General features: G+C 41.4%; 1 protein-coding gene across 1 annotated transcript in view; it reads right to left on the reverse strand.

Moving 5' to 3' along the window:
- POLA1 (DNA polymerase alpha 1, catalytic subunit) overlaps positions 1–18,271 on the reverse strand; it is a 208,113-nt gene extending 189,842 nt beyond the window's left edge. The window contains exons 1-12 of the mRNA XM_075174683.1: positions 18,180–18,271; positions 16,402–16,526; positions 15,290–15,386; positions 14,725–14,805; positions 13,847–13,962; positions 13,528–13,590; positions 11,946–12,044; positions 9,837–10,032; positions 9,434–9,602; positions 8,375–8,553; positions 4,838–4,950; positions 4,258–4,374 (exon numbers count right to left, since the gene is read on the reverse strand). Of these exons, the coding sequence (XP_075030784.1) occupies positions 4,258–4,374; positions 4,838–4,950; positions 8,375–8,553; positions 9,434–9,602; positions 9,837–10,032; positions 11,946–12,044; positions 13,528–13,590; positions 13,847–13,962; positions 14,725–14,805; positions 15,290–15,386; positions 16,402–16,526; positions 18,180–18,210 (1,386 nt within the window). The 5' untranslated portion in view covers positions 18,211–18,271. The remainder of the gene's footprint in view (positions 1–4,257; positions 4,375–4,837; positions 4,951–8,374; positions 8,554–9,433; positions 9,603–9,836; positions 10,033–11,945; positions 12,045–13,527; positions 13,591–13,846; positions 13,963–14,724; positions 14,806–15,289; positions 15,387–16,401; positions 16,527–18,179) is intronic.
- Positions 18,272–20,816: the final 2,545 nt, after the last annotated feature.

The following is a 20,816-nucleotide window of genomic DNA, read 5'->3' on the forward strand; positions in this document are numbered from 1 at the left end:
AGGCTTCAAACAAGTTCTTGTTGCAAACACAAGCTGAACATAGTGTAAAAATAGTATGCTGCAGTGATTCATCTGCGTTATTCCACAGAGCTCAGCTCAATTACACAAGCGTCTGGTCATAACTGCAGTGAATGAATGCTTTGCTGCAGAGTAATCTGCCCTTCAAGTGGCCCTTCAGAGAGCAGAAATGAGCAGCAGTGATTAGCTGCTAAGTTCCTAAGTGGAGTAAGGCTGCTTTCAAATTGATTTGTGAAGACTTGCTAACTTGGCAGCAGTGCAGCCCATTGAAGCTACAATTAGCAGCAGGTGCAGGAGGAAGTGATATGGCTTAAGTGTATCTGTTCGCAGGGACAAAGTTTGGTGCTGGCAAGGCCAAGATGCACGTGCATACACACACAGAGAACAACTCGTCTCAGTGTATACATATTGGCTTTCTCCGCATCATCACAGAACTGGGCATTCTGAACAAAAGAACTTCGGGTGCATGGCAGGTATGCTAGCAATCTTTCCGATTTCCAGCTAATGATGCCGAAACTGAGACTTGGTGTTACTCTGAATGCATTGCTGAGTGCTCTGCTCACCTGAGCAATATTGCCATTAGCCTTTTAAAAATCTTTCAAAATACCAACCTTTAACCACACAGCAGCGGAACACTGGCTGCCCATCACAGAACAGTTCTTCTAAAGCATATTAGCTCTTAACCACATACAGTCACAATTGTGTGAAGATCACTTTTTTGGAGCATTCACTCTGCTGAGTGCCACCAACATTTCAATTTGAGAGCCCTGCACACCCCTATGGAAACACAGATGCAAGGGCTGTGTAACCACACATCATCTCTGGTGGTATGACTGCAATGAAAAGAAATATGATAACTCCTTATGAAAAACAGATTAATAAGGTATCTAACCAGGCAAACTGAGCTCTCTCAGAGAGGAACAAAAGAAAAGGAGTGCGCAGTAATGGGACAACCCCACTACTTCCACAATTATCTTGCAGGCAGCAAAAGGACTCCCTGCTGCAGAGATGTAAGCCTGGCCAGATTTGGTGCCACTTGTTCACAGTCAATTTTGTGTTAAGCTGGAATAGCTGAGTTACTGTAATACTCTCCTTGAATAGTCCTACAAAGGCCCCACCAACAGCCCTGCTCTCCAATCCTGTCTTTTTCTTATCCCCTGCATTACCAGTGCCATACCCTCCTGCTAGCTCCAGTTCTCATTAAACCCTTCCAGGAGGCAATAACTATCAAAATCAGCAGAAAATTATGTCAGCAAAATAAAGCTGGATAGCCTTTTACCATGTTAATAAAATTCAGTTTACTGAAGAGTCTGATGAATTCAAAGAGAATTTGAATTCTTACTGTTTAGAAACAGTTCTGGTAGGTTATTCCAGAGCTTCTCTGCATCCCCAACTATCCTGCCTAATTATTCATTAATTAAAATTTAGAAATATGTTCTTTTGCTAAAACTGTCCTTTAAATAGCTTTCTTGCTGCTCATCCCCCTTTAATGTTTTTAGAGAGCAAAAAGGTCTTCTAATTATTCTTCACTTTACTAGGCTAAAAAAAAAATTAAAGCTCTTTCATAATTATCTCTGGTATAACTGATTCTCCTTTTGTCTCATCCTTCTAATTACCATCTTTTGTACCTGTTGTCACTTGAGTTAATCTTTCCTCATCAGGGTGATCAAGTGTTACAATATTCTAGGTATGATCTGAACAGCATCTGAGTGCTGCTACTTCCCTATTCCTGTGAGGGATCACTCCTGTGTTACACCCAAGGGCCCCAGATGCGCTGTAGTCATGTGTCTGGACAACACAGCTGGGTCTTTCATCCCGAACTCTGTGTAAACTCAGTAAAAATTTTGTAAGTTTTGAACTAAGATCAGAATACTTCTGCATATAGTTTACCTTGATTTTTAAAAGCCATCTTTGAAAGTTAGACTATATTACTCCATTACCTCACTCACACTATTCTTCCTTAGCACACCATGGAACAGGTGGAGGTTTCCTAAGATTCTTTTAGCAGATCTGCATCTTTTCAAAGGCCTCTCTCCCTCCTTCCATTTCTAGAGTAGAATCATAGAATCATAGAATCATTAAGGTTGGAAAATACCTCCAAGATCATCGTATCCAACCATCAACCCAACACACCATGCCCACTAAACCATGCCCCTAAGGGCCTCATCTACACGTCTTTTAAATACTTCCAGGGATGGGGACTCAACCACTTCCCTGGGCAGCCTCTTCCAAGGCCTGATCGCTCTTTCAGTAAAGAAATTTCTCCTAATGTCCAATCTAAACCTCCCTTGGCGCAACTTGAGGCCATCTCCTCTCGTCCTATCGCTAGTTACTTGGCAGAAGAGACCAACACCCACCTCGCCACAACCTCCTTTCAGGTAGTTGTAGAGCGCGATGAGGTCTCCCCTCAGCCTCCTCTTCTCCAGGCTAAACAACCCCAGTTCCCTCAGCCGCTCCTCATAAGACTTGTGCTCCAGGCCCTTCACCAGCTTCGTTGCCCTCCTCTGGACACGCTCCAGCACCTCCATGTCCTTCTTGTAATGAGGGGCCCAAAACTGAACACAGTATTCGAGGTGCGGCCTCAGTACAAGTGTTTGTATCCCTCTTTTAATGAAGAACTGATTTGCCCTGAGTTTCCTACCTTATTCCTGAAAGGATCTTTGAACAGTGAGCTATTACAGACTTGGTTTTTACCTATTGTTAAATTAATTCCTTTCCAATCCCCATACATAATGACTAAGTTATAATCAAATATACAAGAGAAATAACACTGATAAAACTGAAAAAGCTAAATTTGCATCAGTTTTGAGAGAGAAAATAAGCTTGAACAAAAAAAAACAATAAAGTTTTACAAAGTTCTAATGAAGCGTGCATTTCCCCTGCATGATGTAAATAAGGCTACATGTTGATGAAAAGATGTCATTCGTTGCATGAATTTGCCATTTGAGAAACACTGCTCACATTTTCACTTTAACAACTTAAACTTCCTGAAGTATTCTAGCTTTGGATTAGATGACATCTTGAGGGTCTTTCCAACCTGAATTACCGTACGAACTTGTTTTTATTTTCCCTTATTTACATATTGTTAAATTCCATTCTTCCTGCATTTTTACTTGCCACCCCATACCCTGATCAACTATTCAGGAATGAATCTTAAGAAGTCACAAGATTGCCAGCCTGGGAAAAGTTACAACTAATTCCACGCCACCCAGCAATTACAGTGAAAGCCAGCTTTGCCAGACTAATGACATCTTACTTCAAGAAACGGAGAAGCTTCTGAGCACTTCACTCTGAACAGATATTTTCCTCTAACTTGCACGTTAGCCACCTTTCCCCCCACACAAACTCCCTACCTCCCCCTGCCCCAAGACAAATGCTCTATATAAATGAACAAGAAAGCGCTCTCACACTAGCAAACTAATTCAGTCCAAATCTGCAACACTATCAGCGATATCAGCTCTTTTCCTGCAGAGTTATGACAAATGTTATATTACTGTATGTGCAAATTTTCCATTACAGCAACATTTTGCTTTTCCAATGCTCTTTTAAGGATTTGTTGAGCAAACAGAACACAGCAAAATAACACTATAAAACTATTGTCCATAACTGTAAGCCCAGAACAGCTTAAGTTTCAAGACAGGATGACAGTCCTCACAACTTGCTACCTCCTGTATAAAGGCATTGTGACAATCCATGCTCCGAACAGCAGGCATTCTAAAAAGATAAATCTGCAAGGGTGAGAAGAAGGATGAAACATGCCAAGAGATGAAGTTCAATACGACATCTGGTCAAATGCAAAGACAGTCTAATCCCAGTGCGCTGACCTATCTGCTGGACAACACAATCTTTCATTTTAAACTCTGACACCACAAGCTGACACCCAGGCTTTAGGTATGACAACTTCTACCTGTTCTGTATTCTCAGAAATAGCTCAGCAAGTAAGAAAGACAGTCTGACATACAACCCAGTTTCAGAGAAGCTAATGAATGAGTATTTTCAAAAGCAGCATGTTTAAACTTCTGGCAGAACAATCACATTGCAGATTCACTGTTCTTAAAGGAGTATGGGTATTTGGGAAAACACTGGGATGGCTTTTGCAAGCAGATACACTTACACATGTCAGGAGTTATATATTTGCGTTTCAGCATAACCTCCCCCACTGGACAGTATTTCAACAGACTTCCCACCTTATGAACCAGAATAACAGAAAATGACCAAACAGGATGCTTGTAGACAAACCTTGGATTTGAACTTCATGATCTTATACTTTGGTGAAATGCAGTCATTAAATTCCTTGAAAACACTCATTATAGTTACTGGAGTCTCCGTCTCTTTGCCAGTGGATAAGTCGATTTCCTCAAAAACAAAAGTCAGGTTTTACAAATTAACAAAAAATGCCAGCAGACATGACCAATAAGTTGAATTTTGCTTTGCTATTATGAATCATGTATCTCTTCTTTAAGGGAAAACTACAATGCAATCAACCAAGAAAACCCAAATTTTAAAAATATTATTTGAAACAGAGTGTTTACAAAGCACTAAGTTTTCTAATAATACTTCAAGACAACTTTATTTCCTAAGCAGCAAGTCTAAAGGTAACAATCTGTCTGCAGCTGTTACTTAGGGTCAGGGGGAAGCAGCAACGCTCTACTCTGCATCTCACATGCAATATACCGTGTATACATTGTACTTAACTTTACCACCTACATCAGACAACACCGGCCTCAACAGTTCCCATAAACACACTACTAGAACTCACAACCTGCCATCAGCAGAATGAAAAGTACTTATGTTTGACATGCTTAAAAGATACACTTACTGTTTCACGTGGCAGTAGATAAACGGTTCTCTCAATATTTTTCACTGTCACACAACAGCTGACATAGGTGTTTGCAGATTCAATCCAAACTTTGCCAAACAAAAATACCACACCTAAGGAAGAAGAGCAGAGCAAAGAATTCAATATGCAATTCTTAAATTAATCATTCTTAATGTTGCTTAAAGCAGCTTATTACGTATTCCTGCATAGAAACACAACCATTTCTGGTTTAAGTCCTCGAACAACAAATCTTTCTGATGTATCAGCACATTCTAAACTGTTTTAAACACCAGCTTTACAAATAGATACCTGTATAGTTCTTCATGCCCCTACCTCCATCACTATAGTAACACCTCGCTATGTGAAATTCAAAATGGCATCACACAGCCAGTCTCAGAATTCCGATCTGATATTCCATTTCTTCCTACATTAGTTTGATAATTCACGGGGAGAGGGAGGAAGGAGAGAGAAGACAGTGAAAGCTGAAGATAATCAGAATGCCTGTGTTGTCAATCACTCCTGAAACATGTGTGATCTACAATTTTTCATTCTTCAGCGAGGCCAGTACAATTAACTCATTTTTCCTACACTTTAGTACCATGAGATCAAGACTCGACTACTAATAAAACCTGTAGAAATACATTCTGAAGACAACAACTAGAAGCTGATCAACTCTAAAAAGTTTTCAACTGACTATTCTTAACAAATGAGGACACCGAAAGATGTATGACATCGCAAGAAATTCTGGATGCTAAGACAGCAGTTGTAACCAATGTAGACATTCAGAAAGCCTATATAGAGCAGGACTTGTGCAACTGACTTCACTGTGGACGTCATTATTGTACAAGCACATCTCTGAGCCACAGAGAACATGACATTAGCACGAAATGCTGCAAACTGCTAATCAAGTGATGTTAAACTTTGAAATAACATAGAATAAGGTTAGCTGACTTTCACATACAGTTTGTGAATTACAAGTAAAATAAACTTCCGAGTACAACTCAAAAACCTGGCTTCACCTGAGCTCCCTCCAAACTCCGAATAATTTGGAATTTGATTACATGAAAGACACTATTCCTACAGTACACTACTACTACTGAAATTAGAAATATCAGAGCTGAGACTGCCTCAGTGAAAGAGTGTTTTACGTAAGGAAGATTTTGGAACCTGCGTTTCTCCTTCGTCTGACAATGCACAAACAAGTCCTTGGTTAAGAGTTATAATTTATCTTTGCCACGCGATCTATCAGATGTAAAGGCACCTTTCTTAGTCCATTAGATCAAAGATAAATCAGTGAAGATGCACTAAGACGGATGACAGAGTTAGAGTGACAGGCTAAGAAAAATCATTTCTTGAGTGCCTGGAATAGATGTGAACAAAACTACTTTTGTCAAGGACAGAGAATGTTGCGGTTTTGAAGATGATGAGAGCAAGGATACAAGCTTCAGCTGCACAAAGTATCTTAGAGATTTTAATACAGAGGCAATCGTCAAGATTTAGACAGTTTGAATAGAAGGATCTATAAAGAGCTCAAATTACAGACCTAAGTGATAGGGAAGATGAAGTTGTTCTCCCCAGCAATCTTTTTTTTTTTCTTTTTGAAAGGTATAAAAACCTCAAATAGGTTTGTATCATACAGGAAGATGAAACTATGGGAGAGACCACAAAATGGGAGTTGGTTGCTCGAACAGCTGGCAATATTCAGAGCATGGAGAAGTTAACCTGTCAGAGGCTTACATATAAGCAGGTGAGGTATAAAGAAGCATACATGAGCCAGTCAAAAGACAGGGTAAAAGGCTGCCTGGATTGCAAAGACAAACTTCAATCAACTCTAGCACGGATAAATAAGTGGTCTTAATCCCCAGATTTCACAGAATCAGAGTGATTTCGGATGGAAGGAACCTTTGGAGGTCACCTAGTCCAACACCCACCCACTCACCCACCCACAATGAAAGCAGGGCTAACTTCAAAGAGTTTTCAGAGACATTTCATATGTAAAACCACGAAATGAGAGAAGAGATATCAGGACCTATCCCCTGTAAGTCTAATTACAGAAAGAAGAAAGAAAGAAAAAATAGGAGTAAAGCTTATAAAACACAAAGTCTGCAAAAAGAAAGATCATGTCACCAATGAACCAAAAGGCAAGCAAAGTCAAGAGACAGGGAAAATGTCTTGCAGAGGGGAAAGAAAGGGTAATTTTTATTCGTTGTTTCTTTAAAATGTTAATAGGATTACAATTCGCAAGTTCTCTGCCTAAGATAGGAAAGGGAGTTAGGAAAAGTAAGCCTTCAAAAAATCATTAAGTTTGAAAGAGTCTTATGATTATGCTATAGTATTTACTCTTCAGGCAATGCATTTGACATCACAGCAAACGAGGCATAAACAAAGATCACGAACATGTTAAACAAAAAGCAGTATCAAAATTTTCCCTCTACACTACTAATTGAAAACAGGTGCAGTCTTTATTATTCAATCTTGAAAAAGTCATAATGAGAAAAGAACACTCCTTGCATGCAAGGAACAGAAATCCTTTCATAATTATGTTCCATTCAGCAACCACTGACTTAAAAGACAAAAAAAAAGAACAAGAACAATAGTGGGGTCTTTAAAAGTAGCAATTTTATATTAGAGCCATTGATTTCATCAAGATATCTATGATTATTACCACTCCCATCACCAAGCTGTTCAGCCCAGCACAGTCTTATATTTAGGTTTGGCATCCCAACTCACAACAAAAGGTGTAACAGAGAAACATATCTGACTCAATGCTTACAGCATCAACCCAAAAGACCTTCAACAACATATGGAAGAACCTTCTGGTAAACCTACATGAAGCACAAATTAGAAACCCAAGATCCTAAAGCTGCTGATGAAATGAGAGGATGGATGGGAAACGCTTAGAACAGATATGGGCACGACTTCTTTTGTCAGGGCTGAGATCAGAATGCCACAGTTTTGAAGAGGATGAGAGCCAGGATTCATACTTCCACTGCACAAAGTATTTTAGGGATGTTAATCCAGAGACAATCTTTAAGATTTAGACAGTTTGAATAAAGGGGTCTAGACAGAGCATATATTTTTCAGGCCACCTTCCCCCCTTGATAGGCACACCTTTCCTTCGTACAAAATCATGCAACTGCTATTGTACTGGCTTTCCACTAGAATTTTAAGTTACATTTCCAGAAACAAGAAGAAAGCATGCTCAGTTGTTGCATCGCTGAGTAAGAAATTAACAGTATGAGCTTATTCCTGGAGCGCACAGGGTTTTAAGAAGGCCAGTGGGTCACTAACATTGAGAAGTGCTAATAGCTCCCTTTATACCTCCATACTACTATACTAGACCAAGAGACAACATTCTTCCTTTGCCCAGTCGTAGTGCCCTGCACCAAGGACAGAAGTGCAGAAAACATGAGATCAACGTACAAGTTATAGAGCGTAGAGGGACGGGGTATCTAGACATAATTTAGGCAAATCTGAAAATCCCAGTTACATAAAAAGAATCAGAAGGGCATTTTCTGCCTTTAACTGAATAGTTACCTGGCTGACTGTACTGATCTTCGTAAGCATCCAGCCAATAAAATCTTAAGACTTGATCTTCATTTTCCCCATTCACAAGTGGAAGGAGATTGGGGTCCAGCTGAACTTCTGCCACTACTAGATCAGCTTCGTCCTCCTCAATTCTGTCCCAGCATGAGATATCTGGAAGAGAACAACTTCTGCAGATTTTGCAGAAGAAAGAAACAAGAAGTAAAATTGTGCCTTTGCCATAACCACCACTCTCTCACTTTTTTCAGCCCTATATTCTCAGGCTTTTTGTTGCTCTTTCCACTACCAAGCAACATTCCCAACCACTGGGTTTCCTCAGATTTCTTCTGAAAAGAAGGATGGAGTGACAGAGAGAAATCCACATACAAGTATGGTTCTCAGTACACAACACACAGGCTTTAAAAGTCATTCACCTGGTATTTCAGCCTCGGTCATTCAAGCCTTTACATAACAAATATATCCATCCATCTGTACAAGTTGCTCAGTGGGAACAACAGATTATTTCAACAAAACTACCTTTTCAGTCATTAAATGTTTAAGTCTTTTTGATCATTCAAATATTTTACAGTTTAAATTTATGGAAACATGATTCAAGATTCTTCCAAACAATAAAAAAAAAGGGGAAAATCCCCCTTTTTTCCTATTTTCAAAGACACAGTTGTTCACGACATAAAATTACTTTTAGCGACAATACTTTTAACTACAACTAATGTTATGAAATACCTTCATAGTTGCTTAGAATAAGCCTCATTAGCAATTCCTCATTTTGGCTTATTGGCATCAAAATTCATTGTTCAACACCCACATTGAGTCACCTCAATGTACTGAAATACGTGTTGTCATGTGCTAAATCGCAAAAACATCAAGTATTTTTCAATTAAGTAGCTATCAGCATGTTCAACATTACCATTTTTAATGTCACTACCAAAAAAACCATCACATAGCATTATCATTCTGTCTGTATCATAATTATCCCATTGGCAAAGACAAATATGAAGATAAATCTAAGGCTTATTGGTGGAAGAAAAAAAAAGAAAAAGAGATTCTTACAAGACAGATGTCTCTTTCTTCTCTAATTCCAGCTGCTCTGCCTCTTTCTTTTCAATATCCTTGTCTCTCTTCAAGCTTTCAGCTGTCTCAGGTATAGTTTCCACATGCTCTGCTTCCATAGGTTGATCAAAGTCCTCCTCATCAAAATCCATCATTCCCTGATCATCATCTGGAAGTGTGGCACATAGAACTAAAGGCTTGAGTCATTAAAATGACACGCTGTATCTTACAGCAGTATGCATAGATAGCATACTATATGCATGAACGTAATATACAGTATTAATATACAAACAAAATATCACATTTAAGCTAAGCATCTAACTAGTATAAACTAAGAAGTGTTTTAACACTAATATGCCATATTTCAAGTTTCCAGAACTGGGTTTTGATTTCTTTTTGATACCTTCAATAGCTTTCTCTTCTATTGTCTTCACTCTTCCCCCATTTTCCATAGCTTTTTGCACATACTTGGTATCCTCATTTTCAGAGGCTATGACAGATTTTGCTGTGTAATTGGGATGTTTAGGACGAAATAAAGCTGGAGGAAGAGCTTCCTTTCTGAGATGAGGAGGAGCTTTCTTTGATATAGGGGTTATTACCTGAAAGACATTTTAGCCATGAGTTAAAAAAAATTCTCTTAAGAGCAAAAAAGGAAAAAAAAAAAAATCTAGCACTCGCTATTTGCAGAAATAGTAACCAGGGCTACAGAAAAGCTCCACATATTTTGCAGCATGATAGCTAAAACTCCTCAAAAGTAAACTTTAAATTCTGTAGTATCATTTCTGCTGTGATGTGTTTCTACTATAATTTTAAAAAGCACAACAGGCCCAGGCCATGGTTGACATTTAATTAAGTTTGTGGTTACTTTCACTATTTTTCCCATGTAGCACTACTGCATTCCTAAATTAAAACCTCTGTGTCAACTGAGTATATATGTCAGGCAAGGACAGAGCCTGGAACAACTGGGGAAGGCCAATATAGCAGTTTACACCTGTTCATATCAGTAATGAGTTCAAGATGTCTACAGGACACCATGGGTCTAGAGAACAGAGTGCTTCTCCATTGGATTTCTTCGTGCTACAGATATGACAGGGAGAGTGAGGAAAACAAAGAAACTGCATTTCAGCATGCTCTGCAAGCCTGAACTCCGAGGCAAAATGCACAGAGTTTGTTTTTCAGACGGGATACCACTACAGCAGCAGTTACAGAACCTCTTCTTATGGAAGTTGTGTATGAAGTGGCCTCCACCATGACCAACAACAGGTCTCTGCATCTACTGGTCCTTAACCTGCGGCGAGGTCCAAAACTTTTATCTTCAGGGAAAGCTGTTATTTACAGACATAGAATATAGAGTTGCACACAATCATTTCTAGGGTTTTAATCTCAGTACAGCTACTTCTATTGTGGTCAACACCAAACTCGGCCCTTCACTCGCCTTAAACAGAAAGCAAACATTACTTAATCCACCTTCACCAACAATTTTTTGCTAGATCAGCTAAATGAATTTATTCATACTTATATTCCTGCTCATCTCCTGAAGTAGAAAGCATCGCTGCCATCTTGCTTTTTATGCCCATTTATTTTCTAAGGCTGCACTCTTCATCCTCTTCATCTGTTTCATTGTCCAAAATCTCCAATTCCTCCTCCTAGGACCACAGAAGCTATCATCTGAACAGCCTGTCTGGGAATTAACTTCCTTCTCAATGTTTTCTACTAAAAGTGACCACTGTTTTGCACAGTGGTCTTTGCACATAAGGACAAAGATCCTCTCTTACTTATCTCCCGCTTTTTTCTTTTTCAATTACTTCTAGGCTCCAACACAACTGTTGAAATGAGTGCCACTGGTGATTATTGTCAACATAAGAGTTGATGTCACTATTACACAAGGTTTCACAAATCAGACTTATCTACTCTACTCTATTTGCCCTCTACAGACTCTTACCAAATATCTCATTGTACTTACAGCTATAAAGTCCTTCTCATTTACCAGAACTCTTAACAAAATTCTAGCCTTCCATCCTTAGCAGCCTGTCCCTCCTTTCACTCCAAAATCTTCCACTAGGGTAAACTTCTATCCATAGCTTCAATTTTCCATTTGCTTTCAATTTCTGCAGAAGATGAGGTTCTTATCCTTTTCCACAGCTACAAATACTCTTTCTTCTGCTTATTTCACTTCCCATCATCCTTTCCTTGCCACAAGGGTCTTTTCTACTCTTAGGAAAGAAGAGACAAAGCAGCAGCTCACCTTCATGTGATGCACCTAACATTATAAAAACAGTTTCACCTGTCAAATGTAACAGCTATATACTACTACCATACCAAAGATACAGAAAGAGCTGTATTAACATGGAAGGGGAAGACGAAAAATGCATGAAGTTACACAGTAACATTGCTAAGAAAGCTAATGAGAAAGGTAATTTCTAGAAGCAGAAATAAAAGACAACAGTATTCATATCAACCAAAATACAGATTAACACTTATTAATGAGAACTTTTTTGACTTTTTCCTTTACCTTAGGAGTTTGGGACTGCACAGAGAAAGGATTCAGTGGTACTCCAGCAGATCTTTTCCTTTTCAGTGTTATAATTGGTGGTGGACTTATCTGAACAGTCTGAATATTGAAAGAAAAGAGAAAGTGACAAAATGAAGAGGTGTTGTTTAGTGTTTTATTTTGCCTTAGTTAGTAACGTTTTCTGTCAAAGAGAAAGAAGACCACCAGTATTTCTCATTTGCCAGGAAAACACACCTCCTGATATACAACTCAGCCACGTAAAAAGAAAAAGTTACCTGAGCAATCAGCCCATGAAGACAGACACTAGATTTTTTTGGTAAACAGTTTGAGAGAAAAAACTGTCATCAATAAGTGAAACAGTTTTCAAACAGTGGTCATTTCAATAGCTAACTGTGCCTTTAATGCACAAGTATCAGAATAACTGGTGGGATGTTCTTCATGTCTGCTGAAACAGTAGTACTGAGCACACATGCCTTAAGGAAGGCAGAAGTGCTCTTTCAGCACTGTCACACTAGAGGAAAACCCGCTGTAATTTATCTACATGTACAGATATTTTATACTCATCCTTATCAACAGCTAATAACAAAAGAAATTTTAGAGAACAAACAACAAAGCCAAAAAAACAGCTAACTACTACTTAAGTAAATAGAGGCCATAGTGTAACTAGTAGCATTATTTCCCCTAATCAATGCGCCACAAAATTTGACAGCATTAAAATGCATTTGCTTAATAATTTGAGGATTTTTGACGGCCTAAGATATTATAACCCTCAATCAGATGTCATAGAGAGGAGCAACAATAGTAAGTGCACAAAACCAAGAGAACAACTTTAAACTGGAACGTCTATACCCCTCTTATTGCTCTGTAAAAACACTTTATGCTTATTATGATACAACATATTTCAATTCAGTATCTCACCACTACAGCAGTTTCATGGTTTACATGTCAGCAATCCTTTCCATTTTAAGAAATCCTGCTAAGGGGCATTAACTCATTGAAAAGTCACAGCCTCATTTGAGACAATCCAACCCTGCTACAGCAGCCATCCTGCACTCGTATCTCAGAGCAAGTGTTAATCTGGTTCTCTGTAGCAAACCGCGGAAAGCAGGAGGCAGCAAATGGAAGTTCAGGCTATGTCATCTGCTGAAACAGTCCTCCCTCAGCTCCTCTCGTGAACCCAAACACGCCAGATGGAAATATCCTACATTATACTGGCTGGAGCATGGTGATACGCATATATGGTACACACGATTCAGATGCAGGTAAGTCCTGTTTCACTCCAAGCTGACTAAAACCTAGCAGGCGGCATTAGCACAGGCTCTACATCACATTAATATAAACCATCTCTAATCAGGACACAGTAGTTTTCGCTTATCAAACCAATACAGTCATGCAACTTCTGCATGGTGGAGATGACAGGTAGACTGCATACATACGTGGAATATACCAAGCAGATGTGCTATGGAAGAAATCAATCTTAGATGGTCTAGTTTTAGGAAGAACTTTATTTTCTTGATATGTTCCACGGCAAGAAAAATGAATGGATTAAGGTGTTTCAAGCAAATTTTATTAATACACTTACTTCAGCATTAAGATCTTGAAGAATATCCCCTAGTAAATCATCCTTTGACAGGTCCACAGTTTTCTGTAAGATAACAGATTAGCCAAACAGTTCTTAGTTGTATGTGCAAACCCAATCAGGAGACCAGCAGCAAATGACTAAAGGGTTTCTGCAAAACACACACAACGTTTTCAGGAATGCTCCATACACAAGAGATTGTAATAGGAGTTTATGTCTTGCTAGACACAAGAAACTGAAATGAGCCCTTGCTTTATTCCACTCCCACTAAAACATCGCAAACAAGTTAGAAATCTTTAAATTAAAAAATGTAAAAACTTACATCTGTGTTTTTCTTCCCAGCACTGGCTATAAACATAGACTTAATTGTGTTTGGCTTTGACACCACAGATTTTTTCACGTTCTTTTTATCAACTGCAGATGTTTTGCCACCTTTTCCTACAGAAAAATATAAAATTGTGAATTCTACATCAGAAAAGCTCAGTGTTTAAAGGTCCAGTTATTAGCAGGAATAGATAGCTGAGGTAGTCTATTTCTTCCACCTTTACACTGCTGGCTGAAATGAAGCCTAATCATCTTTCATTTGCTGCCAGCTTTGTAATGGCTGTTATGCACACACACACACACACAAAAAAAAAAAGCAAAACCCTACCAGCACCCTATCTTTTCTAGTCAGGTCAGAGATGATCTTTGCATACTCAAGTTCATACTCCAGAAAAAGGACTGAGATAATTTACATGGAAGCATCTCCAGAAAAAACATGAGTGTCCAGGAGTTTGGCACTAGGCTTGGATTCTCAACATCAGACTCATAGAAGTTGGCAAAATCATTTGATCCCAGATCCTTAAAAGCATGCAAGTATTTTAGTGGCAAAAGAGACCACGCATCTTTTAGACACTGGCTTTGCAAACCAAGATCATTCCTAGATGCATTTGTTCTAGAAGTGAATATATATCCCAAGAAGATTGTAAGCAAAATTGCCCCAGTAGTGCTGAAGTGATTTGACCTCAATTTGTGGACCTCTATCTTCTGTATCACGGGGGCTAAACAAAATCCACAGTCACAGGCACAGAACTACAGAGCTTCAAGTAACATGTCATCTGGCCACATTCACCACGTATTGATGCCAAGAAGCTGCCTGTTTTAGGTACCTTTTAAAAGCCACTGGAAGACATTCTACAGCGGTCATGTTCAACCTACCTTTCTTATTGGAACCAAGAGCATCATCATCCAGATCTTCATCAAAGATTTCCCTTCCATCTTCTACATAACCTATCCCATCTGTAGAAAAACAAATTGTTAAAAATTTACATTTTAAATTCTGTCTTCTGATATTTCTAAATCAAGTTTTACATATTTAAACACTTTTTCCCCTTTAATACAGAGCAAAAGTTATAAATGCAAAAGTGTTAAAAACTACAGCACTCTCAACTGTATCTTTTATTAGACTAAATATATCATTACGTGTTTAATTAGAAATTATCAATTACAGTACTTCTCTTTAAAGTTACACCACTGATAACTGGAAATAAAATTTCAAAAACAGTTCTTAATGGAAAAATATTTTCATTACCATCCTAGTACACTACTACGAGAACAATACAAAAGATTCATTTCCATATAAAAGCTTATCTTTTTCTTGTCTCCTAAAACAATTTGTAAGAACGTGCTAACTATAAACTTACCTCAAATTGTGAACATTATGAAGCCTAATTGAGTTATAGCACTATAATCAAAATAACTCTCCAAATGAATCTTAACTTACCATCATCAACAATCCAGTCATCATCCTGACGTTCTCTAACCATCTTGGAGTATTCTTCCTCATCTATTTCATCATAAACACCCGTGAACTCCTCAACCTACAGTTAAGGTATACTGAGGGTTAACAATTCCCATACCATTACTTCTTAGTACAGGTCATCAGTAAGAACATAAAAGTTCCCCAGAAATGCATAGTTTCCTACACTGTTACATAGTTCACAACCTGTAAGCACAGTTATTCATTCAGTGTAAGTTTCTTTTTTGGCAGTGACAAAAGGCAAGTTATCAATTTTTAAAATTATCACAGTATACTGAAACTCAAAATCTACTGAAGCACTGGCAGAGATTTCATTTGAAACTTTCTTGCTTTATTGCTCATTTCACATTACGAAAAAAAAACACCCAAACAAAAAAATCCTCGCAATGGAGACTTCTGACCTTTAGCTCTAGTCTCAAACACCAAGACAAGCTCAATGAAAAGGAAGGTGATTTGATGTGTCCAAGCATAATGCTGAAGATGCTTTTTTGTGCCTCAAAGTAAATTTGCATGTTAACGATCTACGCAATTCAGACTTCTTTAGATTTATCCACCTCAATGTGGAAGTCACTTCCTGTTGGCATTACAACTAATTGGACAGTATCACTCTTACACTGCCAGATTTCAGCTCTACCAGTTAAATACTTAAATTTTGGTTTCTCTGTGGAAACACAGCATATCAATATTAATGGATTTTGGTCATGTAAAGCTTTGAAGCTTTGAAATTCATTTGAAATTTAAAAAAAAAAGTACTTCCTATCGTAACATTAATTACGTGATTAAATTTTAAAAGTTGGTCCTTCCCTGTGGGATAGTTATCAAGCAATATCAAGCATGTTTGACTTGCAGTTAATAAAATTGGTTTAGTTTTGAAAACAGAAAGAAACAAATAAATGATATCAGAAAGCAGCAAAACAATTACAGTTACTTTCTGAAAAACATACACTGTTAAAAAACAAAAGCTGATCTGAAAGACAGATTTTGCTTCCCATAACTTTTAGATACGTATAAAGGGTAGTTAAGCATCTCAGCTCACATTCGCTTTTTATTAAAAAGAAAAGATGAGGAATTTTCACCTCATATTTTATTTTTTCGCCAGCTTTGGCTTTTTTCAGACGTTCCAGTGCTTCTTGCTGGCCTCTTCTAGACTTCTTCTCACGTCTAGAACGTGATGCTGCAAAACTTCCAGACTCATGCATAGCTGCAGTTAATTAAAAACAAGAGAAATAAGTTTAGTAATGAGCTGCTGTTATCTTTGGTTCTTAGTGTTCAGTGATGTATTAATAGATGGTTGCAGTTTTGCTTAAAATGACCATAGAGGCCTACTTGGCTAAAAGCACACAGATGGCTCTTGATAAGCCAATTCTGGAATTATACTGAGGGCATGGTCTCAGACAGACAGAGAGGTCAAACAGACTTTGAGCCAGTTCACATTCAGCAAGATACCACCTAGATTTCCCAAGTACCTCTCAAATCTCATCAACCCTTATCTAAAAAGGATCCCCCCACTCTTTCCTTGGGAATTTCCAGCTCCTTTTATTTTGCATGTCTCCATGACAACTCAGGAACAGGCAGACGTAGAAAAGGCCTATATTGCTACAGAGCAGTAATGGGTTTTTAGGCGGTTTCACAATGTTTAAGAGTGCAGCTAGACTGAGACAAACTAGTAATCTGTTGACAGCAGAAGACTGCCGCCCCATTTCCTTGTACACCTTCTTCCCTTTGCAACACTCCCCCCAGCAAGGTGCTCTCCACCTCTCTTAACCTTCTTCTCTCTCTTGATTTTGAGGGGGGGGACATTTGTCTGACCACAGAGAATGAATGGTGCCAATCCACGTTCTGAAAGTAGACGACTGTCCCAGGAACACGACTACGGGTTTTGTGTGACAAGCTGAACCCCCCGGCTGCAGGCAGAGGAGACCCGGGGCTAGCGTGAGCCAGGCCAGGCAGCCAGGGGGGAAGGCCAGGCCCTTCCTGGTGACAGCAGGAGGCCAAATCGTTAATCGAGCTGCACCCAGGCAGCGTGGCTGAAGCAAGTAAGGAAGGATTTGTATTGTTAAGGGCTGGGATGCACTGAAAAGGGACATTTACACTGACCGATACCAGATGTGGAAGAACTGCAAAGATGTAGCAGTTTGGGTGTATTTATACAAGATTTTCTGTCAATTCTTTGCATTTACTGTAAGCAAGCACCCAAGACAACATGCTCCTCCCGAGACAAACGTATTTTCACCCCCAGCTGAGACCACCCGCGCCTGCCGCTGCCCTCAGCGGTGAAATGCCAGCGCGTCCCTGCAGTCTGACCAAACCCACACGTTTGGGTTAGCTTTTGGGTGTAGGGACGACATCCACAGGCTACGAGTGCCCAAGCCTACAGCCCTTCCTCCCGGGATAACCCGGCCTCACCGCCGTGGGGAAACCAGCGCCGGCGCGGGGGGGAGCGGTGCGGGGCAGGAGGGGGCTGCGCGGCCCGCGCCCGCCGCCGGGCAGAAGCCGCCCCTACCGGTGTAACTGACCCCTGCCCGCCGGCAGAGCGTCCCCCCGCTCGGGCAGCGCGGCTACCGCCCCGCGGCGGGAGAGGCGGGGGGACGGGACGCTCGACCCCGGACCCCCGCGGGCGGGGGACCCGTTCGGAGCGCTGCCCCCCCTCCCCAGCTCCTCGCTCGCCGCGCACGCGCGCTCTCGCACCCGCCCCGCGCGCGCTCTGTCCCCCCCCACTCCCCGCCCCGACCGCCGTTGCCCCCCGCCTAAAACCGAAAGGGTGGCAGCCGCCGCCCCGCCGCAGAGAGGGAGGCTGCCGCCCCGGGCGCCCGCGCGCCCCGTCCCCTCCGAGCGAGCGCCCCGCCGGCCTCACCGTCCCGGCTCTGAGCGCCGCTTTCGGCCATGGCGCCCGCGCGCTCCGCTCGCGCCAAGGCTCCCGAAAGTGGCGCGAGACGGGAGCCCCGCGAGCCGCCGCCGGGGCGGCAGCCAATCAGCAGCCGCGGCGGCTCCGGCCGCCTCGCGCGGGGGCGGGCCCAGCGCCGCCGCCCGGGGCGGGGGACGAGCGGCGGCGGGCGCTGGGGTGGAGGGGAAGCGCGGGCGGCCGCGGGGCTGCGGGACGGCGCCTCCGTCCACCTCCCTCCCCGGAGCCGAGTGCGGGAAGGAAGCACCGGGGGAGGCGGAGCCACTTCCTGGGCGAGGCCTGCGGCGCTTGTCGGCCCGGGCTGCGGCCGAGGCCTGGGCTGGCGCCTCCGGCGGCCTCTGGCGGTTCGCGGGGCCGGGCCGGGCCCGCCGCTAGAGCCGCGGCTTTGCAGTCGCAGGGGGAGCCCTTTCCAAGACGTTGCGCGCAGATGTGCTGGTTAGTTCCTTCGAAGGGCCCGGGAGGGGTGTGAGGGCAGCCGCAGATCAGCGCCATCCAGCGGGCTGCGTCTGAGGGGTCTCCAGCAGGGCTCCCACCTGCTGCAAGGACGCGGAGGCCCATAAACCGTAGTGGTATGATGCCTTAACTGGGGCAAGATAATGTAAGTGCACGCTCCTGAATTGGGATAAGGGGGAGGTTGATGTCAGTCGGCTAAAAGCTGGAGCCAGGCTGCAGTGTGAGGGTCAAGGACAGCCTGCAACAACACTGTTGGCAGTAGATCAGTCCCTGCTGGGAGAAACGGGTGTTTCCCACACGGTTTTAAGCAATATATAACCACAGAAGCTAGGAGGGTGATGATGACAGATTCTGAATAACATCCATAGCAGCCATGGTTTTCTTTTTGCGTATTTATAGTAGGTATCATTACTCTCTTGTCACAAGTTTCAGGAACTCCTTCGGTAAATTACCCCCTAGTCTCTTCAGAGACAGGTAGGGGTTGGCCAGTTCAGTGACAAAATAGATAATGTAATGGTTGCCCTTCTACTTCCTTCTTTACCTTTTTTTTTTTTTCCTTCCTTGCTAGATATGAAAAAAATAGATTCAGACTGGATTTCTTAACAGGCCAAGTGCTTGGAGAGCTCAGAGAAAAGAGCTAACTGTTAGCTTTTGCCTTGCATGCCCCTGATTTTGGCAGGGGGCCAGAGGGAAGGTGGGGTATGTTCTGCTCATCGTGATCCTACAGAGATACCTGCACTCACATGTTTCAAGAATATTACACACCAGCCTTCAGCTGAGGAGCATGAGCTGTGTCAGGAAAAGGATATATTTGGGTTTCAAGTATAGTTGGAAATGTTTTTAAAAGCCTCAGTTAAGACAACTGAAGCTTTACAAGTCCTGTCCTCTGAAATGGCTTAGATCTGTCTGCCTGTGTTGTCATTAAGAAACCCAGGGAAACTGGTGGGGTTTGTGCTGTTTCACCACAGATTAACCTTGATCTTTTTTCCAAAAACATCAGCGTTGTCCAGTCACTACCCAAAGAACTCGCCACCTTTATTTGCAGAATTTTCTGGAGGAGCATTTGCTGCTCCTGAAAATATGTGGGCACTGACTCCAGCTTCTTACAAAGGCAGGTAGCACCAACACTTCAGAGCCATTTGAGAGCGAATATGACTCTGTCCTTACGGCTGATATGCTGTTACAGGAGCGTTAGCTAGTACTCTCTGGCCTGGATATACTGACTATTTTCAACTAGAAGAGAGAATTTTTATGGTTCTGAAACTGAAAGCTATTTTCCTTCACCACAAGGACTCCTTTGCATTGGTAAGAGAAATAAAAAAAAATACCAGATGTTGATCCTTCTAACTCATCTACCCAGTTCCTAGTACAACACTACCTCTCACTGCTGGACCTAGTCTTAGATGGAAGCAGAAGAACCACCCTAACCGACTGTAGCAGCTCCCTGTGCCGGAAGAGACCAGTCTGCTCCTCCAGCCACCCTGACAGCCAGAATGCCCATTCCCAGGCACGCGAGAGAATGAGACCACTCCTCTCAGCAGCAGCTAGTTATTAGATCAGCATAGCTGTAGCAAACCCACATCCTTGGAAACACTGACAGCTGTAGGAAGAATGCCTGTCTGACCTACAGACGGCCTTTCATGTGTGTATCCACTGTTCGGTTTTTTTCCTTTTTTTAAAAACGTGCAGAAAACAAGATCACATTACCAAGCGTGATGTGGGGTTCAAATTCAGAAGTTACTCAATTTTTTAAGCTACGATAGAGAAACATTTCTAAAATAACAATGTCACGTAATTGTTCAGTTTGAATAAACATAAAGTGATACTGCATTTCACATATACCTAGCTTTCACATGCTTTGGAATTTTGAGTTGACTGGATTTTAATGCTTTTGATTAAAATAAAACAATACCCTTTGTGAGCTGTCATACAAACAGTGGCAGTTTGTCATTCAGGTGATGCCATGATTTGAGCCGGTACACCGTGATACAGTTAATTTACCAAAGTTGTTGCCATAGCTCCCCTGTGGGACAGAGCAGATCAAACAAAAGGCTTTTTCATGAATGCTAGTTCAATCCTGACACTCATCTCTGGCCATAACAAGAATGCATCTGTTTCCCGCAGCACAGCACAACA

This window comes from Calonectris borealis, chromosome 1 (assembly GCF_964195595.1).
Source record: "Calonectris borealis chromosome 1, bCalBor7.hap1.2, whole genome shotgun sequence".
NCBI lineage: Eukaryota > Metazoa > Chordata > Aves > Procellariiformes > Procellariidae > Calonectris > Calonectris borealis.